Genomic DNA, 27,906 nt, shown 5'->3' with positions numbered 1-27,906 from the left:
GTGAGAGTTCCTTACCTCTTTTCTTTCTTTCAGGTTGGTCAACATGACAATAATTGCTGATTTCTGCTCCCAGATCATCCTCCAGAAATCATTGACTGTTTCCTGCTTGGGTCCTGCAGACAGAACAGGGAAATGCTGAGGAGAGGATGGGGCAGATCCCAGAGCAGTCCCACACCCTGGGCACCCACCCACAGCTGTGTCTGCTACACCTGCACAGCTTTGGAATCTACCAAATTTCTATATTTATGTACTAAATAACCCCCCCTCTTGGTTTCTTTTACATCATCATGCACCCAAATGTACATTTTCAGAAGGAATCTCCTCTCTTGAAATACCACTCACAGAATCACAGAATGGTCTGAGTTGGAAAGGACTTTAAAGATAATTTAAATTATTTACTTTCTACTCCTTGCCATCGCAGGGACACCTCCCACTGTCCCAGGTGCTCCAGCCCCAGTGTCCAGCCTGGCCTTGGGCACTGCCAGGGACCCAGGGGCAGCCACAGCTGCTCTGGGAATTCCATCCCAGCCCCTCCCCACTCTCACATGGAACAATTTATTCCCAAAATCTCATCTAAATCCACCCCTTGTGAGTTTAAAGCCATTCCCTGTGTCCTGTCCCTCCATCCCTTGTCCCCAGTCCCTCTCCAGCTCTCCTGGAGCCCCTTCAGGCACTGGAATAGTCTCTAACACATTAAATCTTAAATACTGTTTAATCTTTTCACTACTTTAACTACTATTTCCAGCAGAGAGGGTCAGGATGGGGAAATGAGCCCCTGCCAGGGCAGAACCTACAGAAGTGCCTGGAGGCAGCTGGTCACCTCACACTCATCTCAAATTCATCTCAGCTGTAACCTCCCAACCCAGCCACCCCCTGACCACCACCTGCAGCTCAAAACAACCTCTCCACCACATCTATCACTAAATGTGCTCAGCCCTGAGCTATAGAGGAGAGAGACGTGAGAAGGAGTTACCTTGTGCTGCTATAAATTTATTCTTTTCTTTGTAGCCCTGTGGAAATGAATGCCACAGCAGTTAGAAGGTGAAAGGCCAAGGTGCAAAGCAGAGACTTCTTTAATGGCCAAAGTTTGGCCAGCTGTGGGCAGCCCTCAACTCACATCTATGTATGAAGCATTGATGTAGTCTGAAGGTGGGACTCCATCAATTTGGGTCAAAATCACTCTGGAATGATCATCTGAAAGAGAAGCAGGACATTGGCCAGTTATTAAATCTGAAATATGGTATTTCCTTGCAAGCAGGAGGGCTGGAAAAGCACAGAGTTCCCAAACCACATGAGCAGCATTTCTGACCAGTGCATTTGTTGTTATTTGAGTATTTTCAGGACAGGAGCAGCACCAGCAGCGGCTCGGTGCCAAAATGAATTGTCTGGTTTAAAAAGAAAGTGAATGGCTTACATGGCAGGATGTTGGGATATCTGTTCTTCTCCCTGTTTTCCTCCTTATTTGCCATTTCAAACGTTCCCTGCACATATCCAGACGTTAATGACTGGGGAAAAAAAATAAAGTCAATGGGTTAGAAAACAAATAATTTTGACTGCAGACACCTTAGGGAAAATTTGCATCCAACAAAACTGAATATATTTCAACTTCTTCCCCCCCAGTAACTTTAATTCCTCTCTATCCTGGCAGGTTTGACTCCAGACAAGGCGCTCAGCAGCTGGGGAGAGAGCAGGAATGTCTTCCCTCCGAGATCACAGTTATTTAGCAAATTGTTCAACTCTGAGCTGCTGCCTGGAGCTGCCATCTGCCACGGTGACTCAGAGGCACTGATGGCAGCACAGGGGCTGGGCTGAGCCCCCCATCCACTGCTGAGGGCATCACAAACCCAACGTCCTGCTCAGCTCTGCACCTGAGGGCCCAGCCCTGCTGAAAAGGAGGAAGGGAAAATAAATTATAGAATAAATCAATATAAATTTATTATATTTATTTTTATACTTAGTAAAAATCAATATGCAAAATATATGTATTTGCATATATACAAATATATAAATATTTGTATATTTATATTTTTAATAAATAATATATATAAATATATAAATAACATATTTGTTATATTATAAATAATTACAATAATTTTATAATTATATTATTGTTTTTATTATTATAATATATTATAATATTTACAATACAATATATAAATTTAATATATTATATATTATTTAATACATTGTATGATACAATATTAATATAATATAATATTAATATAATATAATATAATATAATATAATATAATATAATATAATATAATATAATATAATATAATATATATTATTACATATTATATTAAATTATATTATTATTACGTATTATTATGAAATAACATTATTGCATATTATTATTAAATAATATTATTATACTATTTATTATAATAAAACAATTTTGTTACTATTGGGTTAAAATCATTTTAACCCATAAAAATTAGGGTTTTTAATGTAGCGTGAGTTGAGTTCTGAGTGCAGGTAAATTTAGTCTGGCTTGAAAATAACCCAACAGCCATGGAGGACAATAAACCAAAGGAAAAAACAGAGAGGAGGGTGAAGATGAAGGCAAGGAGGTGCCCAGTGTGAGCTCCTCCACAGCTGAGATGCTGCCGCTGCAAATGGACCAAAGCAGAACTGAATTTGAGAAGTTTCTAAGTGGATTTTAGGAAGTTCCTCAAGCCGAGCTCCAAAAGCCCCAGCGGGGCAGGGTGGAGCCCAGTGAGGTAAAATCCCAGCAGTGAGGGGAGGCAGCAGCACCGTGTGCCCCCTGTGCCACCCCTGCCAGGCTGAGTCACACTGGGCAAGGACAAACGTGGGCAGGGCTGGGGCACAGCAGGGCTGGAATCCCCCAGAACTGCACAGGGACACGGGGGGACACAGGGGTGCACAGGGGGGCACAGGCAGCCCTGACCCCAGCACACAGGGAACACCACCCTGCACTCCTGGGCTTGGTTTGTGGAAAAGAGAGGAGGCTGAAAGAGGGCTGAGGAAGAAGGAGGCTGCTGGCAGACTGCTTAATTCCTCATGTGAATGAAGCCCGTGGCTTTTTATCAGCCCCCTTTGCTGATTAAAGTTAATTATGAAACACAAAACCAAAAAAGAAATAGGGGAAGGTGTCCCTGCCCATGGCAAGGGGTTAGAACTGGATGAACTTTGAGCTCCTTCCAACCCACACCATTCTGTGACCCTATGAAATAATTATCTTTTTAACCACAATCTCTTCAAACCTCAAGTCAGGCACCCAATTTTCAATTAACAGCCAGAGAAGTTCTGTATTTTCCTGACAGCAGCCTTCCTCCTCAGCCCTCTTTCACCCTCCTCTCTTTTCCATTCCCAGCTCCATGTGCCACAACAGCCCCAGCAAACCAAGCCCACTGTGCTGGTGCTCACAGGGGTCCCAGGATGAGGGCAGAGACGAGGATCTGACTCCATGTTTCAGAAGCTGATTTATTATTTTATGATATATATTATATTAAAACTATACTAAAAGAATAGAAGAAAGGATTTCATCAGAAGGCTGGCTAAGAATAGAATAGGAAGGAATGATAACAAAGGTTTGTGTCTTAGACAGAGAGCCCAAGCCAGCTGACTGTGATTGGCCATTAATCAGAAACAAGCACATGAGACCAATCCCAGATGCACCTGTTGCATTCCCCAGCAGCAGATAACCATTGTTTGCATTTTGTTCCTGAGGCCTCCCAGCTTCTCAGGAGGAAAAATCCTAAGGAAAGGATTTTTCATAAAAGATATCTGTGACAAGCCCACAAGTGCAGGGTTTCCTGTGTGCTGGGGGAGGGGTCAGGGCTGAAATGAAAAATCCATAAAAAGGAATTAATTAAAAGGAATTAATTTTGGCCAGGTCTCTGCTGCTGAGCCCTGCTGGTGCCCAGGGTGGGTGCTGAGCCCAGAGCAGAGCCCAGCTCCTGCTGCACCCACGGGGAGGATGTGAATGATTCACCCTGCTGCTCCTCAGCACATCCTTCCTCCCAAATCCACCCTCCCTGCACCCCAAATCACGAGGAGCTGACTGGTCCTGCCTGATCCGTGCCACCCCACCCTAGGCAGTGACCCCAAAATGCCACTGGAGCTCTGAGAGGCTCAGTATCAGCACATTTCCTCCTTTTTAGCGCTGGAGGAGCCACAGGGGTGTCTTAATCAGGCCAGAATTCAAATTTCAAAAGAAAGCTCTTGGGGAAGTTTTTCAGTAATTAATCTGAAAATCAAGGGGATAATCCCAAACTTCCAAGGATGATCAACAGAGGTTGGGGCTTTACAGAAAGGAACCAATTTTAATTTTTTTTTCCTTTTTTTTTTTTCTGTTGAGGAACACAATCTTTCCAGTGCCCAGTGTTCACAAAGGAATCACAAAAAAGAAGGAGCTGTTCTGGTGTGCCCAAGGGGTGCAATGCACACTTAAGGGTCATGCAGGCTTTAAGGACAAAATCAAAGCTGCTGGAGAACACCATTAGCACATAAATCCAAGAGAACTGTCCTCAAAACTCTTTTCTCCCTGCTGGGTGTCTTCATCTTTTAATGTCTGGTTTCTTTTTACCAAAAAAACCACTTGGGACCAAACTCAGGTTGGTGCATGTGCCTGGCTCCCGGAACTCACTATTTTCAGCCCAAATTTGTTCCTAATTCCCCCTGGAGCTCCTGTATCTGCTCTCCCAGGGATGCCTGGCCCCTGACATGTGGGGTGTGGAGTGGGGAGAGATCTCTGGAGCATCCCCAGGGCAGCGCTGAGGCACAGAACCAGAGAATCAGGGAATGGTTTGGGTTGGGAGGATCTTTTACATGCCACCCAGTGCCACCCTAGCATGGCAGGGACACCTTCCCCTGTCCCAGGCTGCTCCAAATCCCAATGTCCAACCTGGCCTGGGACACTTCCAGCCCTCCCAAGCTGGAGCCAACACTTCATCCAGCCACAGGGAAAAAATCACATTGAGCATCAACCCCACCACTGCTCATTTTTGGGGATCAGACCGCAGGTTTTTGGGTGTGGACAGAATCCCACACGCTCACAGCATGGGGCAGAACATTACCAAAGCAAAGAGGGGTTTAAAAATGCAAACAGATGGTTTGTTTCACTCTGAAACTCAGGGCAAATTCATCAGCAGAGTCAAAATTCACCAGCGCACACCGTGTCAGGCCGGTCCTCACTTTCATTTTCAGCTTTAGGAGAATTTCTACAATGCTCCCTGTCTGATAAGGCAAAAATCTGTGGTTTAAATTTACCATCAGCCAAACTGCAGCTCTAAATATGCTCCCAATTAAGAAGGTAGCTCAACAGCCTGCCTAATCAACACGTGCCTTGGCTCTCACAAATCCACGCCTGACATTTAAACTCCTGCTCTGCTTCTGCTCTGGAGGGAAGTGAAGAGAACTCATAAAAAATACGGAAAAAGCCCCAAACTCAGGCTCCTGGTGTTGTGTTTCTCCACAGGAATCCTGCAGGAGCTCAGCACAGGCTCCAGGTGCAGCTCATCCCTACAACCACAAAATCCTGCCCAAGGCCACGCTCCACAGGAACACCTGAGCGCTGACACCTCACAGAAACTCTGCTGCAAAGAGGGGAGTGCTGGGATGGCAACCAAGAGCAAAAAGTCAAATTATCAGGACAAAAGAAGTCAAATCCCACCAGGGCAATATTAAGGCCGCACTGTGTCTTTAAATACCTCCTATGGAGGTGAAACACCCAGATCCTCCCAAACCCCTCCAGCACCATCATGAAAATCAATGCTGAACAGGTTTATACTCAATGTTCCTCTCCTCCAGCTTCAGGCAAACACTCAAGACTTCCTTAAAATGCTAGCAAGAGGCAAACAGTTCATATAATACCAATTCAGCATCACAAATCAGTAAAAATTCCAGGTTTTACCCAGATGAAGGGTCCCCACACACGACAGAACCTGTAGGAACAGCACCAATCATGCACCAATCACAGAATTATTAATTCTTGCAGATATTTTGGGGTTTTCCCCCCATTTTCAGCCATCCATGTGCATAAACTTACATTAAACTCCTCCCTGAAGAGCTTCCCCTCGTCGGCCGAGCGTATCCGGATCTCCTCCTCCAGGTTTTCCACAGGGATGGGGAAATACTTCTTGGGGCCCGAGGGAGACCTGCTGAGCAGCATCACCCGCTGCTGTTCTGTCAGCACAAGGGCAGCACGTGTTAAAGGCACGGCCACAGCACAGATCCCACTGCAAATTCATCCCGCTGCTGAGAGATGCCAAAGCAAACCGCGGCCTTGACACCCTGAGGTGCTGAAGGGGATTTAGAGGAAATTAAAACACCAAATCATAGGCCAAGTGGTTGCTTTGAGAGCATAACGGTATTAAGAGGAAGCAGTGCTGGTGAAATGAATGATTGCTCTGTTTACACTGGATTTAAAAGTGACCAAGTTTTATTCAGAAAAGGAGAAGGTTCTTTCTGCTGACAGGGCAAGGACAGCTTTTGGCACCTATCACCAAAGAGGTGCTGCCAGACTATTTCATTTTGAGGAGAAATAATGCTAATGCTAATGATAATAAATAATTTATCTTGAACTTGGCAGCCAACAGAAGCTGTGCCCCAAGAGGAGCTGCTGCCCTGTGCACAGGAACACCCCAGCAGGAAGCTGATGGGTATTTTTAGGTTTTTGGCTTTTCCTCTGACTGTCACCGTCTTCAGCTCACTCATCCCTTCACACATGGTCAAGTGGGGCTGACACAAACCACAGATTGATTATTTTATCTTTAACTTCATCATTTTTTTCTCTGGGTTGTGATTAGAACAACTTGTCCAGCCCAGGTTTGAGCTGGGCCCCACAGAGGAGCCAACCTGGAGTTCCCCATGGGCAGAAACAAACCCAGCACAACTCAGACCAGGGGGGAACACTTGGAACTGCCCAGAGAGTTTTAGTTCAGTGCCTCTGGCTTCACATTTGGAACTCCACAGAGAGTTTTATTTTGGTGCCTCTGGTTTCAAACTGCCCCATCTCAACCCCTGCCTCACATTCAGAAAGCACACAGTGCATTCACCAAGTGTTAAGGACTTTTCCCCTTATTTTAAGAAGAAACACTGCAATTCCTTCTCCAGATATAAGGATCACAGTGTTAAGGACTTTTCCCCCATTTTAAGAAGAAATCCTGCAATTCCTTCTCTAAATACAAAGATCCCAGTGTCACAAATGTGCATCTCAGCTGGCACCCTGGTAAAACATCTCCAAAGAGCCCAGGCAGGTTTTATACAGAAACATTTGCTGCATCACAAAGTGAAACCTTTCTCAAAGCAGCAACTGAAAGTTAAGATTTTCCATAGACTGCTTGAGGATGATTTCTAAATATGGATCTCTGGTCCAAGGCCAGCTTGGAGGGGACAGCCAAGGGCTGGGAGATGTCCCTGCACATGGCACCAAGGTTGGAACTGGATGAATGTAAGGTCCCTTCCAACCCAAACCATTTGTGATTGTATTTTTTCAGACTACTTTCTCTTTAACAACAACCCTGTCACTTATATCAGAAACAAAAGCAAACACTGAGTAATTTTGAATTAAAGACAGAAATAAAAGTGAGAGTTTGAAAGCAAATCTGCCCATACCTTGTTCTTCCAAGATCCCATTTGGCATCTTCTTGTCCCCGGAGTTGACCACAGCTTTCCTGTGTCTCCTGAACCTGCAACAACAGAGGCACCACATCAACCCACAGCTCTGGCAAGGGCAGAGCAGCAGCATTTCCCCCCAGGCCCCTTTTACAGACAGTGTAATCCTGGAGAGGCTCTTTCTGTTCATGCTGGCAGGGAGAGCAGGGCAGGCACGAGGCTCTGCCTTCGCTTCTGCTTCCGTGGGAGGGCTCAGAGAGAGGATGGGCTGAGCAACAGGAAAACACCCACCTGAAAAAATACCCCACCAGCACCACGAAAATGATCACCACCAGCACCAGGATCAGCAGGGAAGTCAGCAGCTCCTTGTGCAAGGTGTTCTCCTCGGTGGAGTCTGGGGATGGAACAAGAAATGTGGAATATGAGCTGTGGATTGCCTCATCTGGCACAAAAACTGTGCTTAAGGCACCAAAAAATTCTGCTCAAATATCTGTCTCTGCTTACTATAAGCTTCACAATTACTTGACGCAGGCAAAGCTGAAATTGAAAGTTAATTTTTGTTATTTTTTAGGCTTTTTCTCCCTCGTCAAAAGCACAATCAAACCACTGCTGCTGAGAAAATCCAAGATATTTTTCAATTTCCCTGTCATCAGAGAAAGCTGAACAGCTATAATGTACCAAGCTGAATTTGAAGCCCATTACAAGGTTTGCTGCAGTGTCCTCATGTACATCAGCTGCTTCTCAGCCACCTTACACAGACATACAGAAAATGCCACCTTTCACAGGGACTTTATTCACTGAAATTCTAAGAGATTTTATTCACTGAAATTCTATATAAATATAAGAACAAGCAGGAATAATGACATTTTTCTCAGAATGGAGATGAAAGAACATCTTTGTTATATCTGCTACAAGCTCTGAGTCTCACCCTTCTGCTCACAGTGTTTTGTGGAAGTGTCTCTTTACCTTTCACTTTCATTATGCTTCTGTAACCTTTTCCTTCTACTGAATAATTCAATACAGAACAGATTAAAATCATTAACAACCCAACATGTTTTATCTAAGGAAGCCAAACTCCCAGTCTGAACCTTCAGCAAGCAAAACACAACCCTACAACCACTCTTCCAAAATTAAGCCAATTTCTGCTTCTGCTGCTGGTATTTCAGATTTTTTTTCTCTTTTAAACTACATTTACACACTTTAAGGAGTGGGGTTTTTTTTGCCATTCCTACAGTGGTCTTTGAGAGCTGACTGACAGAAGGGTTGGATGGGATATTGGGAGGGAATTCCTGGCTGGATGGAATTCCCAGAGCAGCTGGGGCTGCCCCTGGATCCCTGGCAGTGCCCAAGGCCAGGCTGGACAGGATTTGGAGCACCTGGGACAGTGGAAGGTGTCCCTGCCATTATTATTTTTTAAGTTCCCTTCCAGCCCAAACAATTCTGGGATTAAAAAAAAATAATATTTAGGAGTAAGAACCACCTGCAATAATCCAGAAAGGATTCCTGTGGATCAAACAAATACCCAGAACTGATGGCTACAAAACCACCTGAATGCTGGGAGCAGCTGGAAACTCTCGGGGTGTGAGGGCATGGGGAAAATTCCTGGAGAGGCACAGGTGAGCTCAGGACACACAGGGAAAAAGGGCCCATAAATCAACATCACAACCCAGAGACAGGGACGGCAATAAAAGGCATGAGGGATGACTTTTAGGTGGTGCATAAAGATAAAAGTGACAGGCATGACAAAACTGCAGTCAGGAGCTTGGCAGGGGCTCAGGAAATCACTCCTGGAAGGAGCGGCTGGGTGAGGATGAACAAGCACCCAACACCTTCTGTGGGTGTTCTGCAGCTCTGCCTGGGAGCCGAGGCTGCCAAGGAAACAAACACACACAAAAAAAATAAATCCCTGGTTTTGTCCCTCACAGACAAAATGCAGCCACTTGCATGGATTAGAAATGTCACCCTGAGGATGCCAGAATGCTCCAGGGTTTGGGGGTTTGTGTTGGTTCTCTTCAGCTCTGTGACAATGAGAGGGGAAACAACAAGTTTGCACCACGAGGGAGTTAAAATTTCCCTCAGACAATTACACAATAAAAATTTTTAAAAAATCACCCCTCTCTTCCTTTCACAGAGTTGCTGCACCATTTTTGGGGTGTCTGTGGGGAAGTGATTCCCAGGCAAACACTGAAAGCTCAATCCCAGCCAGGAAAAGAGAAGCTGAACCAGCACCAGCAGTAAATGTGAGTTGAACACCTCAGAGCTGAATCCCTTGGGCAAAGCCAGCCCAGCCCCCCTGGAACTGCAGCCACACACTCTGAGCCTGGCCTGGAGGCACCTTTAAAGGTCACCCCGTCCACCCCCTGACCTGAAACCACCTATTTCTGAAGTTCTGCTTGCTTTGCAAACTGATTCCTGGAATTGAGTGTCTGCAGAGAATCCCTCTGGCATTTAAATACCAACAGAAATGAGCCAGGTTCCTTCTCCTCAGCTCAGTTTCCTGATGCTGCCTCATTTTCTCCATGAAATCACCACCACGAGCCTCACAGGGGAGTTCCACCTCTGGGTGTTACAGAGTCACACAATGGTTTGGGATGGAAGGGACCTTAAAGATCACCCAGTGCCACCCCAGCCATGGCAGGGACACCTCCCTCTGTCCCAGGGCCTCCCAGCCCCAGTGTCCAGCCTGGCCTTGGGCACTTCCAGGGATGCAGGGGCAGCCACAGCTGCTCTGGGAATTCCATCCCAGCCAGGAATTCCCAATATCCCATCCATCCCTGCCCTCTGGCACTGGGAGGCATTCCCTGTGTGCTGTCCCTCCATCCCTGTCCCCAGTCCCCCTCCAGCTCTCCTGGAGCCCCTTTAGGCTTTGGGAGGCCACACTGAGGTCACCCCAGAGCTTCTCCTCTCCAGGTGAGCAATCCCAGCTCTCCCAGCCTCTCCTCCATCCCAATGAACATTTGGGTTCATTCCCACTGTACATTTTGGTTCATTCCCATTCATTGCTTCCCACTGAACATTTGGGTTCATCCCCACAGCTCCAGCTCCTCCCCTGGCTGGGACCTCTCCAGAGAGGAGAGACACAAAATGTCTTTTCCACATTGCCACTGACTGGATGGAAGTTGGAACCAGCACTAAACAGGGGCCCCAAAGCTGCCCCATTTTCCTGCCTTTTAACCAGCAGCTCCTCTAATAAATTCATCCCCTCTGAAGGCTCAGACACCAGTGATGGGAAGGGACTGGGAGGATTCAAAGGCACCAGGAGCCCTCATGGAGTAAATAGCAGTGGAATGTAAACATTTGGAAAGGTATTTAAAGGTTTACAACTGCAGCTCCCAGGCTGCTTGCACATTTCAACAACTCCACAAGTAAAAACACAAGAGGAAGTAAAAACAATCCAGAGACTATGATTAATCCTGGGGAACTTACAAATATTTGACAAATATTTGAATTACCAGGAGTTACGGGATGGTCACGGACAATATCATGAATAAACACTCTGTAACAAGGATCTGGGAGCATTAAGAGATCTCTACTAGAAATATACATTTATTTATGCAAATCCTAATAAATATTAGCTTGGAAGTCACAACTAGATGCTCCCTTCCAGCCCAAACCGTTCTGTGGTTTGCTGGTTTATATTTATTTAATGCAGTTGAATACCTGGAGTAAAGATCAGGGCAAATTTCCAGTAAATGGCAGTGCAGTAAGGCCCAGAATATTCTCATTTTCTGAAAGGGAAATTTCAAGGGAGCAATTTCATGGCTGCAATTTCAGGGTGTTCTTGTAGGAGGTAAAATGGCAGCAGTGCTAAAAATCAACCCATGCAGACAAGGTAACCATGTTTTAAATAAGAATAAAGCTGACACTGTAATTCAGCAAATCTTTGAAAAAATCAAGGCAGCTCAAATAATGGCATGAAATCATTTATACCTATTCCTTTCAGGATCAAAAGTATCTTTTGGGATCACACATCAAATTAGCATGCAAAAGGAAAGCTGATTTTTTTTTAGGCTCTTTTAGTTCTTTCCATAGTCTGTTAAATGGAGTTTTCTTTATGCTTCAATCAAAAATCTTTATTTTTGTATTTTAAAATGCTGTATTAATTCAATGGCTATCAAATTTATTAGATAATCCAATTATCTTGGTTCTCTTTCTGCAGCAATGTAATTTTCAGGGTGCACCTAACTTGCCTGTCAGACAAAATTCTTCCTCACTGCAGAGCCAGCAAGGCTTTGATATTTAGGAAAAACAGTTTAGTCACACCAATCATTTCTGAATCATATCACTGAAATTAAGACTTAATTAAAATAGGGATGATCAGATTACTCTTATCCACATTATCAGACCTAAATCCAACACAATTTGGAATTAAGCTCTGAAGATGAACAACACTGATGGCAAAACTCCCTTTGTTTTAAGATTCTGGGAAGTGATAAAAACAACAAGTGACTTCCCCTTCTCAATTCCCATATTCTGACATATTCAGCCCAATATTAGTAACTTGCTTTTCTACAGCTCCAGGTGCCAGACAAGAAGCAGGCACCAAAAACTACTTGACAGTACTTCAAACTGATTAATTAGCAAATTCACACTCGGCTAAAGCCTCTTTTCTATGAATAATTTGGGTTTTTTGGGAGCACTCAGCACAGCCACACTCAGATTGTCGCTGCTGGTGGATGGGGAGCCCCTGGTCCCCCAACCTCCCTTTCCCAGCTGAGCTCTGGAGTGCCCCAGTCAGAGTCTGGAGAAGGCAAATGCTCACACCTGGATTAGCAGCAAATCCCAGACTGGTTTGGGATGGGAACGCCCTCAAAATGATCCTGTCCCACCCCAGCCATGCGGGGACACCTCCCACTGTCCCAGGTGCTCCCAGTGTCCAGCCTGGCCTTGGGCAATCCAGGGATCCAGGGCAGCCACAGCTGCTCTGCCCAGCCTCATTTTCTCCCCAATATCTAAATCTCCCCTATTTCCATTTAAATTACTACAACCAAGAACCAAAACAATCCAAGGGGCCATGAGCCAAGCCTGGCATTTGATTCCTCTCCTTCCCCAGGGGTGTGAAGTTCACAATAGATTAAAAGCAAATAAAGCAACAAATCAGCCTTCTATGAAGCACTGGGTGTCAACAGCAGTGACCTGAACACTCATCAAAACGTGGTCACATTGCTCATAGGGGACATCAGCAGCTTCACTCCCTGCTTTGGGCTGGAAGGGGCCTCAGAGATTGTCCCAGCCCACCCCTGCCATGGCAGGGACACCTTGCACCATCCCAGGGTGCTCCCAGCCCCAGAGTCCAACCTGGCCTTGGGCACTTCCCCAAACCCCCCAAATTCCCTGAACAAGCCCCTCCCCAGGACTGGCAGTGTCAGGACCTGGTTCTGGGAGGGTTTGAGGAGAAAGAAATTCTGCAAACGGAAATGAGGATGAATGTGAGGTGCTGTGGTGGCCCAGAGTGATGCCTCAGATTTAACTTTTCTGTGTTTCACATTCTGTGCTGCTTTAGTGTGTGGGGCTGGGCTCACATCAGGGGATGCTGAGCTCTGTGCACAGAGCAGGGACACAAAACAATTCCTGCTCCAGCTGGGCACCAAGGACAAATGACCCAAATCTCAGCCCAGGAGCACAAACCCCGTGGGCTGGAGAGAGAAAAACAAGCAGGGTGGGACTGCAGGGGCTAAAGCTGGAATGGGACAATGAACTGCAAGGTGCAAATGGAGCAGAACTGATCCCAGGGACAGAGCCCGTGCCCGGCCGTGCATTTTGGGGCCATTTTGGTTCATCTTGGGTGCAGCCCCGGCTGGGCTCTGGTGCTACCCAAGGTGGGTCCATGGAGGAGATGCTTTGAATCAATCCCTGCTTTGTTCTGGAGCTCTGCCCAGCCTCTGTTCTAGGGCAGCCTGAACAAGGCATCAAGAGAGGTGGAGATCACTCTCAGCTCCTGGAACAAGAACTCTCCTGTTTCTCACCTGGCAGGACCCTCCACAGGACACCTCACACCCTCCTTGAGTCTTTACATGAAGACACAGAACACGTCCCAAGGCTCCTCATGGCGTTTCAATCTACCCATCCTGCTGCCTAATGAAACTTTATTTGCTGTTCTCTGTGCCCAGATCCCCCGGCAGCTCCCGGGCCCTGCAGCTCCCCCATCTCTGCCGCGCTTTCCCCTCCCACAGCAAACAGAAAGTGAAACCCCAACACCACCCACGTGCCAACCATGCCCAGAGGACACCTGGCACCGTCACAACTGTGTCACTGGGGCCAAAGTCCTGCAGACACACCCAGGACGGAGCCCCCAGGGACACCCCCTTGGCTTCGTGCCCATCCTGCCCCCCAGGGCACTCCTTACTGGTGGCTGTGGTTGTTTTGGGCAGTTCTGTTCCGTTGGGTGGCAGGGCTCGTGCAAAAATGAAACTAACACAGAGCAGCAGGAGCGAGCAGGAATGTTCCATCCTGGACCTGCAAGGAAGCAAAGCAGAGGTAAATCGATATAAAATTCAGGTCAAATTGATATAATGTTGGTTTTTATTCCACCTCATGGCAGAAGGAAGCTAAAAGTAAAAGCAATGTCTGCTTGAAATTTAAATTTATTTAAACCCTGTTTTATACTCTCCATCACCTTAGCACCGGATGTTCAGTTTTGATGCAAAAAGAAGAAGAAAATACAACTTGTGGATGCCAAATATTCAGCAACAGAATGGCAACCCTCAGCCATGGTTCACAGACAACACCAGAGATCAGGGCAAAAATGGTCCCCCCATAAAAAAAGCCATCTGAGGACACTGAGGAAACAATCCTGGGAGTATTCCCAGAGAAAAGAGGAAAATTCATAACAGAGAGGAAAAGTTTTTGCCCACAGGCAGCCCAGAAACAGCAGAAAGCTCTGAGTCCCTCTGACACACACTTTTAGGGTTTCCTGATCCCACTCAACTCACTCAGCCACAGGCAAGGGGCTCCATGGATGAATTCCTTGGGGGAATGTTTGCCACAGCTGAGTCTCCTTTCTAAACACACAATTTCAGCCTTGGTGAGACCAGAAAATAATCTCCAGTGTGAAGAAAATTGGAGGAAAAGTGTGATGAGAACGTGCTGTTTCTTAATTCAGGGAAATTCACAGATGGAGACAAATAAACAGGTTCAATCCCTCTAAATAGAGGCGGAAAATAAACGTTGTTATTAATTTGTTGTGATTTATCCAATCCCTAATGAACAGATTAATTAGAAGAGGCTCCCATCGCAGCCCCCAGCCAGTCCTGCTTGATTTAGAAACAATTTCACACAACCTTTGCTTTGTGGCAGGATTCATCCAGATGGTGGCTCTGCAGCCACTGCTAAAATCCTGTCCCTGGAATTGCTGCTCCCCAGAGCTCCCCGTTTCAGGGTAATACACTGAATTTAACAGTTCCATTTCCACGGGGTATTGCACAGTCCTGCCTCACAACACACTAAAAAACCCAGGAATTTGGCAGTCATTAGAATAACCATTAGAAAATCCTGCCTTTCCATGTAAAGTGGGATAATCCACCAGAAATAATCCTGGATAAACTCAAATATAGAGAAATCTCCCGTGACAACAACTTTCACACCACCTTTGTGCCACTCTCACAGCTGTTACTCAGGAGTGAAATTTTCCCAGTCATTCCCAGCCTCTCCAAAGCCTGGTCCCACACCCAGGAGTAAATTCAGGCTCAGCACAGAGCTCCCATTTCTTGGATACACAGTTGGGAAGCTCAATGGGGCTTTTTTCTCATATACAATGAGCGAAAAAAGAATAATAAAAATATTTTAAAACATAAATAAAAATATTAAAAATATTATTTATTATAACATAATATTTAAAGATATTATTAGCAACAAACTTTATTTTCTTAATTTTTCCCCCAGTCCAGCTTGCTACTAATTTACTCCTTCAATTCCTTCTACTACTACTATTTCTAATTTAAGCACCCTAAATGTCTTACAATCTTAATCCCATTCTTGGGGTTTTACAATCCCATTCTTTCCCAATCCCATTCCTGGGATTAGACCCTTAATTGTGTTCAGCACCTCACTGCAAACTGTGCCTGCATCACTGTGAGCATTATATAAATGTCCCAAATTAACTATTTATAATTATATTATATTTATAATTAGAAACCTTGGGACACACGGCAGCACTGAATGGAACTGAAGGGAAGGGAAAGGAAGGAGGATTTGGAAATGTGGAATAAAGGCAGAATAAAAGTGGAATTAACAGGGAAGAGGTGATGAATGCTGGGATGCTTCCCACCCTCAGCAAAGGCTGCTGAAATCCACTGGAATTTTGGATACTCCAACCTAGCAGGGGCTGATTTCCCAAGGCAGCTCTGAGTTCACTTTCTCATCCTTAAAATACATCCAGCTCCTTAAAAAAAAAAAAAAAAAGAAATCCACAGAATAATTGAAGTTGCTGGAAGGTTTCCAGGAGAGCAGAAAGCGAAAGGAGCATCAGTGCTTCTCTCCAAATCCCTGTCAGGAGAGTTTTCCAGATGCTCATTCCCTGCCAGACCCCTGAATCTGTTCTCTAGGATGTGATAAAAATTCATAAAATTCTCAGGGATGTGATAAAGGGTGGCTGGAACACGCTGTGGTGTCCCTCAATTTATCAGAAATAAACACAGCCGCGAAGATTATGCAAATCCTGAGATTTTGGGTTTGGCCAAAGCCCTTTGCATTTCCAGCTCCTGAAGAGAGGAGGAGGAGGAGGAGGAAAACTCCAAGGGAATCCAGAAGCTGAAGCTGAGGTAGGTGCAAAGGACTGGGCTCAGCAGGACCAAGCAGAAAATCATGGAATTAAGGCTGGAAAAGAGCTTTAAGATCATCAAATCCAACCATTCCCAGCACTGTCCTGTGTCCCACACCCACATGGATTTTAAACCCCTCCAGGGATGGGGACTCCAGCACTGCCCTGGGCAGCTGTGCCAAGGCTGGACAAACCTTTTCACAAAGTAATTTTCCCTAATTTCCAGTCTAAACCTTCCCTGGCACAGCTTGAGGCCATTTCCCCTCTGTCCCTTCTCTTCCCACTGGGGTGGATGGGGAGGTGCCCAAGCTGCAATCCCACAAAAACACCACGAATTTCACTTTATATTTATATTTATATTTATATTTATATTTATATTTATATTTATATTTATATTTATATTTATATTTATATTGTTATAGCTATAATTTATATTTATATTTATGGACTTCATGTACAGGCCTTCAACATTACCATTTTCTGAACCAAAAAACAAATAGCAAAAAACCACAGCAGCATTTCCCACATTTTCCTCACTCACAAAAGCACAAAGTTCATGATACAGCCTGGTAAAACAAGAAGGAAAAAATAGTAACAACTCTCCTGAGAGAACAAGGCTGAGCAGGGAAGGACAACCACGTGCTACAAAAGGAGCCTCTTGTTGATAAAAGTGGAAAAAGGAAAAGATCCAGGGAGAGACAAACTGTTATTATTACATAGCTCTGCTGTAGGGCAACTCCTGAAAAAGAAATAGGAACTGCCTTTAAAACAAAAAAAAAGTGAATTTATCGACTCATACCCTGCTACAGTCAGTCTTCATTCCCTGGATATGCACAGGTCGGGCTCTGCTCCCAGGGAAGGAGCAAAGGGACAGGAGGATTGGCCTCAAACTGTGCCGGGGAGGCTCAGGGTGGACATCAGGAGGAATTCTGCCACAGAAAGGGTGGCCAGGCATTGTCAGGGAGGGTTGCAGTGCCCATCCCTGGGGGTGTCCCCGGAATCCCTGGAGGTGGCACCCAGAGCTCTGGGTGGGGACAAGGTGGGGATGGGGCACAGCTTGAACTGGGTGATCCTGGAGATCTTTTACATCTGAAATGACTCCATGATTCTATTCTGAATGGCTCAGGCCCCTCAGGTTTAACACCACGCACTGGTTTTTATCGTTCTTTATTGCTGCTGTGGGACACCTTCCTACAGCTCCCTGCTGAAGGAGTGACAAAACCATCCTTTATCCCTTTAAAAAGGAAGGAAGCTCAGAAGTTTCTCTCTTCAGTTGGGTAAAAAACCAACTCATAGGCCAACGGGACTTCACCTCTCCAGCATCCCAGGGCACCAAGCCCCATCCAGCCTGGCCTTGGGCACTGCCAGGGACGGGGCAGCACAGATTCCCTGTCCAAGGAGCCAGAGCAGCTGGAATGGGATCAGCTCAGGGAACAGGACAGCCTGGGACACCCCTGGCCAGCTCCTCCTGCAGCCCAGCTCCCCAAAACGTGAATAAATGGCATTCTTTCCAGGGATTAATGGATTACCACACATGGCTAATTTCTATTTTGGCCGCAGAACCGAATCCTCATCTGACCTGACAGCTCAAGAGTAAAACCTGGGCTTGGAGAAGAAAATAGGCCAACAAAACCTGCGTGTGTCACGTGGCCCTGCCACAGATCTGAGTCCTGCTCCTTTTCCCAAGGATGCACCAGCTGCTTCAGTGCAGGTTAAACTGATACCCATCCCTGGCATCCTCCTAAAGCAGGGAAAGATCAGAGAAACACCCCAGGTAACACAGAGGACAGTGGAGACACTGGTGGGATTTGTGCTTTCCCCCAGCTCAGTCCTGCCCCAGCCCCTCAGTGCTACCAAAGTCACATTTGCAAGGATAAGCACCATCAATTCAGAAAACAGAATTAAAAATGAGAGACACAAAAGCCTTTTCACTGCAGGCTGACAAAGCCATAGGCCACAGCAAGAGCAAGTGCCAACCTCAAAAATGTGGTAGTTTAATTTAAAATACCAACAGAACACCAAAAGGGGAATGAGGAGACAACAGTCACCCTCTCTCTCTGCTCTTCCTGCCCTCCACCCACAAACCCCAACACCCTGCTGGTCCCTGTAAGGATTCCCAGAGCAGCTGTGGCTGTTCCTGGATCCCTGGCAGTGCCCAAGGCCAGGCTGGAGCACCCTGGGACAGTGGGAGTTGTCCCTGCCATGGCATGGAATGGGTTGGGCTCTAAGGTCCCTTCCATTCAGTGATTCCATGATAAGAATCCCAAGCCCCAGTGCCTGGGGGTTCCCTTACCTGGAGCAGGTGAGCTGGCACGGCAGCTCCCTCTTGGCTGGAATCCCAGGCCAGGAGCTGCTCCCACTTCCAGCTGGGCTGATTGCAGCTGTTCTCTTTTCCCTGGAGCCCTGGCTTCAGAGGAGTCAGGGACTGTGCCTGCTGACCCATCCCAGGCAGTGCCAGGTTACAGTTTAACTGGAATTGCTCTCCCATGACCTTTATTGCCCCATTATGTCATCGGGGCAAGCAATCCACGATGCATGCAGCATTCTCAAAACTTCCTTTCAATGACAAAACACCTGGGAAGAGAATGGCTCCTCCCTTTCCTGGAGGAAATCAGGAACTTCCATCAAGACGGAACCATGAATGGTTTGAGAGCTTGTCTGAAAGTACAATTTGGTTAAATATTCTCTGTCTTTTAGGAACTCGAGGCAGTGAAACTAAACATATTTTGAGTGTTGCAGGTGATAAAATATAGTAAGTAAATGGCTTTCAAGCTATTTATCTAGTTGTTCTTTTTTACTGTTTACAGCACACTCAATGTTGCTGTAAACGTATTTGCAGTGTTGCAAATAAAAGCCAGGCAAGCTTTGTTTCCAACCCCTTCAGAAACAACAAAGGAATTTGGGGACAAATACATAATTTTATAATGATCTATAATTTAATATAACTGCCCACAAAATTCTATCTCACTGTAAAAATTCCTCATGTATTCTACACAAATAGCCTTGGTAAAGATCATTTCAAAGAGATGGCAATAATTAGATTAAAAAATTACAAATCCGAATAATCATTTACACGTAAGAGACCGAGCAAGGCAAAGCACCCAATTAACTGAGTAAAATCAATTTCCATTTGGAATAATCAAGCTTGATAGACTGTCTTGCCTATTTAGTCACTTTGTGTCTAATTCAGGTGGACAAATTATTATATTTGCTTTGATTTCCATGGAAGAGGAGGTCAGCAGATGTGGCAAATCTGTTAATTGTTCCAAAAAATTATATTTGAAGAGAAATACCCAAATGCAGACAAAAATTACCTCTTTTGTAACACCAATTCTTAAATTCCAGCCAGCTCAGCTATTTCTGTGTGTCTCTCCCAGCACCCCGAGTGTCCAAACCCAGCCCATGATGGGGAACACGAGTTCCAATCCATTTCAATTAGCAAGGCTGGGATCTCCTGGGAACATAAATCACGGCTTGTCAGCAGCAGATTAAGCAGTGCATTAACAGGGCTGCAGCAGCCAGGATTAACTGACACTGCTGGTGACACGCCACCCTTGCAAAGTGACTTTGCCACTTGAAAAGCGGCGGGGGAGTTTTTCAGTCAATGGGATTTCTACAGATGCACTCAGGAGTGGACGGGCTGGGCCAGGGGAATGGGCTGGAGCTTCAAAGGTCTCCTCCAACCCCAATTACTCCATGGTCACCAGGAGGCAGCAGCACTGAGAGTGACGGGGATCCCTTTCCTTTTATTTCCTTTGCTCTCCAGGATTGCTCAAAGCAGCTGTGTTGATATTCTGTGACATAAACTGAATTAAAACCAGGAGCATAATGAACTCTGCAGCCTTAATTTGGGAAAAAATATACATTGCCTGCTCATGTGTTGCACATCTGGCTTATCTGCAACCCCACAGATCTGGAAATGAAGGGGGAAAAAAAAGAAGAGAGATTTCTTTTCCATGCCTGAGTGGCTCTGAATGAAGCAATGCAAGGCTGTTGTATCTAAAACTACCCAGGTCAGGCTTGGAATAGGCAGCTGTCAAAACAAAAAACTCCATCACAGAATCAAGGAAGTTTTTAGGTTGGAAAAGCTCTCTGAGACAAGAGTCCAGCAATTCCCAGCACTGCCAAGGCCACCACTGTCCCATGTGCCCAAGCGGGGGATTGAATCTACATGGATTTTTAATCTCTCCAAGGATGGGGACTCCAAATTTCCCTGGGCAGCTCTGCCAGGCCTGGACAAACCTTTCCATGAAGGAATTGCCCCAAAATCCACCCTGGGCCTGCCCTGGCCCAGCCTGAGGCCGTTCCCTCTGCTCCTGTCCCTGTTCCCCCCGGCTGTGCCCTCCTGGCAGGGAACTCCAGAGAGGGAAAAGATCCCTGGGGATCCTCCTTTGCTCCAGGCTGGGCCCTTTCCCAGCTCCTCAGGGATTCTGCAGCCCCTTCCCAGCTCCATTCCCTTCCCTGCATGTGCTCAATGTCCTTCTTGTCACAAGGGGCCCAAACTGCCCCCCCAGAATTCCAGGTTGGCCTCCCCAGTGTCCAGCACAGGGTGACCACATTAGGAAAAGGGCACACAAAAAAAATGGAAGGAATTACTTCAGAAAGAGAGAGAGAGATGAGCACTGTTCTCAAATTCAGAGCTGTTTTCATGCTGCAATAAAAGAGGTCAGGATGACTAATGTATTCTCTCACAGATGTACGTTTACCCTCCAACATTTTTGAAGAATTCTTTTGCCAGTTTTTTGCACTTTCCTGATCACCTTTTGCAGGAAATATCCTGCAAAACTCAGCAGGTGCATTTCTGAAGTGGTCATCCATTCATCACATGATTCCAAAGTCAATACAGTGAGGACACTGTTCCACTATTTCCTACCGGATGTATAAAAAACTGTTTAAATATTCCCAAAAATCTCAACAAATTTCCAGTAGTTCTTTCTGTTATTAAAAAAACCCCACCAATTCTAAACACAAAAAAGTAGGCTAAAGTCCCCTTACCATCTATTTTTCAAAGGTTAATTTGTGTTGTGTCATGAAGTGAGGCTGTAATCATTAAAGGAGATAAAATAACTCCTACCTAAAGTGAAGTTGTGCAGTCCCATGATTTCAGTGTAATTAATTAAATGAGTCATGTTTTATTTAGGTGCTTACACAAGTGCAAGCGGATTAATTCTAAATAAAACCAACAGAGCTGTAAAATGCTCATTTGGAAAAGGTCCTTGACAAGTCCCCAAGGCCAGTCCCTCACCACAGCCTGGACCTGGCCCATTCCTGGTGATCTGGTCTGAACTGCTCATCCAAATCTCAAAATTTGGAGTCTCCCAATCTCCAATTCTCAGCGAATCGCCAGTTCTCCAGCATCCCTGGCACGGGCAGCCTCTGCCCCCTCACACATCATCTCCTGCCCCTCACAGCCTCCCAAAGGCAGGGGTGGCTCCAGCCTCTTCCCAGATCAGCGCTGCAGAGCCACCCCAGCTGCAGAACACCCAACTCCATCTGAAAGCCACTTTGTCCTTCCCTTGTCCCAGCCCGTGTCCCATCCCTGCAGCCACATCACCACATGGCTCTGGCTGCCCATTCCCTGCTCCCCCAGGAGCCTTTCCATCCCTTTGCTGCTGATCAGAGCAAATCCAGCACTTTTCCATGTGTTCCTTCACCCACCCTCAGCGTTCACAGCAGCAGGTGTCACAGACATGTTTTATGGAAAATCCTTTCTTTGGGATTTTTCCTCCTGAGAGGCCTCAGGAACAAAATGTAAACAATGGTTATCTGCTGCTGTGGAATGCAACAGGTGCATCTGGGATTGGTCTCATGGGGTTGTTTCTAGTTAATGGCCAATCACAGTCAGCTGGCTCAGACTCTGTCATACACAATTTGTTATTAATTCCATTCTTCTTGCCTGCAAGCCTTCTGATGAAATCTTATCTTCTATTCTTTTAGCATAATTTTAATATATTATTTACTTTTAATATAATATATATATATAATAAAATAATAAACCAACCTTCTGAAACATGGAGTCAGATCCTCATCTCTTCCCTGGTCCTGGGACCCCTGTGAGCACCCTCACAGCAGGAATGTCCCCTCAGGGACACACAGACCCAACCACGCTCGGCCACTCGTGAGGTGCAGCTGCACAGCACCACCAACCCCACACACCCAGAAGTACTTTCAGAAACCACAAAATTCATGAGAAGCTGATTCTTCTCTTTTCAGGGCCAGAGAGAATTTCCTGGTGCCTTTGCTGCAGTGCCCAGCTGTGCCTCAGCAGCAAAGCACAGCTCTGAGGGGACAGCTCCTCACTGCAGTGACAGCCTGGCTCTGAAATGCCAGCTCTGATGGAAAAGTGCTGGATTTGCTCTGCTCAGCAGCAAAGGGATGGAAAGGCTCCTGGGGGAGCAGGGAATGGGCAGCCAGAGCCATGTGGTGATGTGGCTGCAGGGATGGGACACGGGCTGGGACAAGGGAAGGACAAAGTGGCTTTCAGATGGAGTTGGGTGTTCTGCAGCTGGGGTGGCTCTGCAGTGCTGATCTGGGAAGAGGCTGGAGCCACCCCTGCCTTTGGGAGGCTGTGAGGGGCAGGAGATGATGTGTGAGGGGGCAGAGGGCAGCCCGTGCCAGGGATGCTGGAGAACTGGAGATCTGGATGGGCAGTTCAGACCAACTCCCACCTCACAACAGCTTCAGCCAGAGCAGAGCAGCCACAAGCTGGGAAGCAGGACAGCAGATGCCAGAGCTGGATGCCACCACCCCTGCACCAGGTCCCCTTCCAGTGTCCCACTCCCCTAAGCTCACCTTGCCCCCCATCCACGCTCGGTGTCACACACCAGCTGCCAGCAGGTGACTCCACACACAGGTGCCATTCTCAGCCAGCTGCTCCCAAGCAAAACAAAACCTCCTCCAGAAGGATTCCTGCAGCTAAAGAACCTTTCTCCAGCTCCAGGAACAGCTGAATTAGCTGCCTGCAGTATTTAAACCCCCATATTTCGTGTAATCAATCCCCTGAGGTGAATCTCTGTTGTATGACATTTTTGCAGGAAGAACTGACTCTTTTCAGTTTGTGGGGTTTTTTTACTTCTCCCCTGCAGATGGGCTTGGACTCATTCCCTTTTTTCAGCCATTTCACCATTTCCTCATCACTGCCATTGGGGGTTGCAGCAGCAGCGGTTCTGCAATGCAGGGCTGAGTGCCTGCAATTAAAACCTTGCTCCCAATTAACAAAACAACTTGGGGAGAGCCATGGACACCTGCTGTACCTGCTGCTGATGGCTGAAGGAGTTAACAGAGGCTTTCATTAGCGCTATCAGCAGCCAGCCACGCAGTTTTATATATAGCAAAGCTTATCATGAGCGGGGAGCCAGCCCGCCCTGGCCCCCCTTCCCAGCAGCTCTGAGGAACATCTGAGTAAGCCCAGCCTTCTGAGTAAGCCCAGCTTTTGGAGGCCACAAAGAGCAGCCAATCTATTCAAAGGGACTGTGGGAGAAAAGGCCTGGGCAGGTTTTGGGCACAGGAGGTTCAGGAATTGCCTGGGCTCTCTTTGGTAACCAACCCTGGACTGGTTTTGGGCACAGGAGGTTCAGGAATTGCCTGGGGTCTCACTGGTAACCCAAACCCTGGGCAGGTTTTGGGCACAGGAGGTTCAGGAATTGCCTGGGCTCTCTCTGGTAACCCCAGCTCGCTCTGCAATCCCAATTCACTGGGAATTCTAGATCAGAGGCAGAAGCCTAAAAGACACTTGAAAGGTTCGAGGCAGAGGCTCAGCACAGACAGAATTAAATGGAGAGAATGAGTTCCAGCTTGAAAGGGGGGACTCTGCAGGGCTGCTCGCTGCACTCAGTGAGGGGACAGCGGTGGCACAGCAGGATGGCACTGCTGAGTCAGCAGGAAGCCCCAGGCTCTGGCCACTGTCATTGTCCCCAGGCTCTGGCCACTGTCATTGTCCCCAAGCTAAAGGAAATGGTTGTGACTGCGGGGCTGGGGTGGCAGCTGTGACACCCAACCACAGCTGTCACCTCCACGCCCCTGCTGCTGTCACTGTCCCCAGGGCATCTCACACAGCCCCATGAGAGACTGAGCTGAGGTGAAGGCACTGGGGGATTTTGTGTGGAAAATGAAGGAAAAACCACTGGATTATTTTCTAAGCACTTGCTGTCTACTGTCAGGTCTGTGCCACAGCCATTTCACACCCCTGTTCCACATCCAGCTGTGTCTCTTGCTGTACATTCACTGTCCATCTTTGTGGTCTCATTTTAGTTAAGAAAGGTCTCTGCAGCAAGGCTCTGCTTTGAATTATTTACTATTTCTCCTGCAAGCTCAGCAATAGACTGAGGTCATCAACACAAATAGAGAAGGAAAAGAGACTCATCAGACTAACCAGGGCACTAATCAAATAATTCAGCACTGGCCAGCAACAAAGCTCCACCATTTGCTTAAAAAATCATACAGGAACAAACATTTTAGATACAAACCACTCTGACTGGTTTTAACATGTCATTAATATCTTTTATAATACCCATACCCCAAATTAATGGCATTTTACTGAACAGGGATGGGGAACCTTTCAAGCCAAAGGAAAACCTTGCAGCTCCATTTTCCCAAGTTTCCAGCACCCCCTTTCCCAACAGGCCTGCTGAAGTCACAAATTAGGGTCACCTTTCCCCGTGCACTGTCAGCAAATCAATCTGGGCTGCTTTTCAAGCAGGGCTCACACATAAATTAGGCAGCCTGCCATTGATTCACATGAGAAACCCTTGAGCAGTGGAGTGAAACACCAATAAAATCTTACAATTAACTTGAGGAGTTGCCTTTGGTTCCGTCCCAGCGGCCCTTCTGCTCCTCAGCTGCACAAAACATGTCCTCACACAGATGCTCCCTTGTAATGGCTCTGGATGAATGTTTCAAATTGCTCCTTGAACACAAAAACTAATTACAGCCAAGGGGAAATACTCACAGAAGAGTTTTCTGCTGCATCATGGCCAGCCTGAATGCTGAACGTGTTTCAGCTGCAGTTTCATTGTGGAGGAGGGAAGAGGAGGAAGGGAAAAAGCAAAGCAGAAGTGTGCCTTGCCTGACTGTGAGGGTCAGAAAAGGAGAACACACCACTGCATGTGTGAGAATTCACTCTAGCACACCAAGAGGCACAACACAGGAAGGAAGGAAGGAGGGCAGCAGGGCTGTGGCTTGAAGGCTTTCAGCCCAGCAGGTTGGAGCCCTCACAGGTGTACCCAAAGTCCAGCACAGCGTTGCACTGCAGAAAACCAGAAATCCAAATGCAAACACTGCAAGGAATGAATGCTGGGGTTGAATAAAAGATTTAAGTGTGCACAGGGAGCTGTCTCACTGCTGGTGGTGCAGAGGCAGCAGCTCACTGCTGACCCCCTGAGCTCCAGGTCCCTGCAGAGCCAGAACCCCACAGCCCCTGCAGGCAGGGACACCCTTCAGTCCCAGCACCAGGGACACCCTTTAGGGCTGGTACCTGTGAGCAAGTTCAGCAGCACGGCCTCTGGCACTCCTTTCAGTCAAATCCATTGCTTGGCCAAGTTTAAAGACAGAAGGATCTTTTCAGTGCTGAGGATGGAAATGGAGACTGACAATATGGAAGTTACCAGCAAAGGTTTTCCTGGGCTGGTCAGCTCACTGGTGGAATGGCTCAGGAATTCCCAGATCTGCAGCTTCAGGGAACCCAGCCATGCCCCTCTCCTCTTCCCTGTGTCCTTATGGAGTTCACATGTCTCTTTGTCCCTTAAGCTGCAAAAGCTCTTGCTTGTAAGCCTTCAGCTGCTTCCCAAGCACAGCAACACAGATTTTTAGCTGTGTGACTGCAGAAGCAGTGATGGCACTACTGTTTCCAGGGTTCTAATTCCTCTCCTCACCTCTGCAGTGCTGAGACTTTCCTCCAGCAGCATCCCTGGCCATGGAGCTGCCAAAGGACAAAGCTTTTGGTGATAAGGTGCTGAGGCCATGGCACAGGTTGCCTAGAGTGCCCAAGGCCAGCTTGGACAGGATTGGAGCAGGATCATCATTTTGATGATCTCAAACTCTTCCCAATTTAAATGATTCTGTGGTTCCATGTCCCTGCTCATCAGGGGGGCTGCATTAGGTGGCCTGTAAAGGTCCCTTCCAACCCAACCTGTTCCAGGTTTCTGAGGCTGCTGCTGCTCCCAGCACTCAGGGATCAGCTGCTCTAGAGCACAAAGGGTTTGCACATTCTCATTCCTTTTGTCTCCCACACCAACACACCCACACATCACCCTGCAAACGAGGGGGAGGAGCAAGCAAAATTCACTTTTCCCTGAAATCTGAACCAGTTTAATGATCAAACTCACAGGCACGGCCCAACCCATGGCTGATACAGCAAAACTGGGATGGGCAAGGGACAGCAGAGCAGCAGCTCGGGGGGGACAGCAGGGCAGGACCCTCCCTGGGGTCTGCAGTGCCACACCTCTGCTTCCAGGGACTGTCCTTTCACTGCCTCCTTGTGGGTCTGATGGCATCTTGTTGATGTCAGACACACAGACAGACAGACAGACAGACAGGATCTCCTCTTCCAGCTGAAGTAACACCTTACATTATTCCTTGAGCCTCCACCCCCAGGTTCCCCCTTTCTTTAAGCTCAGAGTATTTCCACAGCCCTGCTCAATCTTTTTCTCAGCTCCTGTCATGGCCTGGCCCATGTGGCCCATCCACATCCTGAGCTGGCAGCCAGGCAGGAGTGACTGTCACCAAACAGTCCCCAAAGCATCCCAGGAAAGTCACAAAATCCCCCTCTCTGGAGGTGTCTGGATACAGCTCCCTCACATTGAGCCAGCTGCATCCACACACTGACAAAAACACGAACCAGAATCCTTCCAAACACGATAAAAGTCACTTTGGGGATTATTTTTAAAGCCAAACAACAGCTCTTGATGTTCAGACTGAGCCACGGATCTCGTGAGGTGAGCACAGGACCCTGCTCACTCTGTACATCCCAGGGGCTCTCAGGAAGCATCAGCTTCAAACCAGCACAAAACAGAGTTTACACCAGGAAAAATCCATAGCCTTTGTAGCTTTTTACCCCTGCAGTTTCCTCTTAGCAAGTGTCTGCTTATTTATGTGTATTTCTGTATTTCTATACATGTACAAGTCTCTCTCCAATTTTTCACAAAGCAACACTAAAACTCCAACAAAAGCTACCCCAGAACATTCATCCTCCCCAAAGCCCCCTGGGAGCAGCAGCAGTCACAGCAAAAAGGTTCCTGACAGCACAGCCACGAGCTCCTGCTGCAAACCTGCCTCTTCCAAGCCCTTCCCACTGACCAGCAGGGAAATCAAACAAGTACAAAACAATTACAGAGCTAATGAAGCAAATGCTGCCAGATGTTGAAGTGAACACCTGTTCCCTGCCTGGGGCTGTGTCCCAACAGCTGCCTGTGCAAACGCGAGCAGGGATTCAGGGCAACAGCTGGTTTTCCAGGAGTTGCTGGCTGAGCATTCATCAAAAGGCTGATATTCCAATTATTTATTTGGAATGGCTGCTGTGGGCACAGACAGCAGCTCCCTGCTCCTGCAGCACCAGCCCGTGCTGGTACAGA

General features: G+C 46.9%; 1 protein-coding gene across 1 annotated transcript in view; it reads right to left on the bottom strand.

Annotated features, from left to right (window-relative positions):
- The window catches only part of PTPRE (protein tyrosine phosphatase receptor type E), a 91,765-nt gene that overhangs the window by 18,993 nt on the left and 44,866 nt on the right, over positions 1–27,906 (bottom strand). The window contains exons 2-9 of the mRNA XM_058029373.1: positions 13,928–14,037; positions 7,873–7,975; positions 7,582–7,655; positions 6,014–6,150; positions 1,415–1,505; positions 1,118–1,194; positions 974–1,010; positions 16–113 (exon numbers count right to left, since the gene is read on the bottom strand). Of these exons, the coding sequence (XP_057885356.1) occupies positions 16–113; positions 974–1,010; positions 1,118–1,194; positions 1,415–1,505; positions 6,014–6,150; positions 7,582–7,655; positions 7,873–7,975; positions 13,928–14,030 (720 nt within the window). The 5' untranslated portion in view covers positions 14,031–14,037. The remainder of the gene's footprint in view (positions 1–15; positions 114–973; positions 1,011–1,117; positions 1,195–1,414; positions 1,506–6,013; positions 6,151–7,581; positions 7,656–7,872; positions 7,976–13,927; positions 14,038–27,906) is intronic.

This window comes from Melospiza georgiana, chromosome 8 (genome assembly GCF_028018845.1).
Source record: "Melospiza georgiana isolate bMelGeo1 chromosome 8, bMelGeo1.pri, whole genome shotgun sequence".
In the NCBI taxonomy this organism is placed as follows: domain Eukaryota; kingdom Metazoa; phylum Chordata; class Aves; order Passeriformes; family Passerellidae; genus Melospiza; species Melospiza georgiana.
The sequence above is the reverse complement of the archived record's forward strand: the minus strand, read 5'-3'. Positions and strand labels throughout refer to the sequence as shown.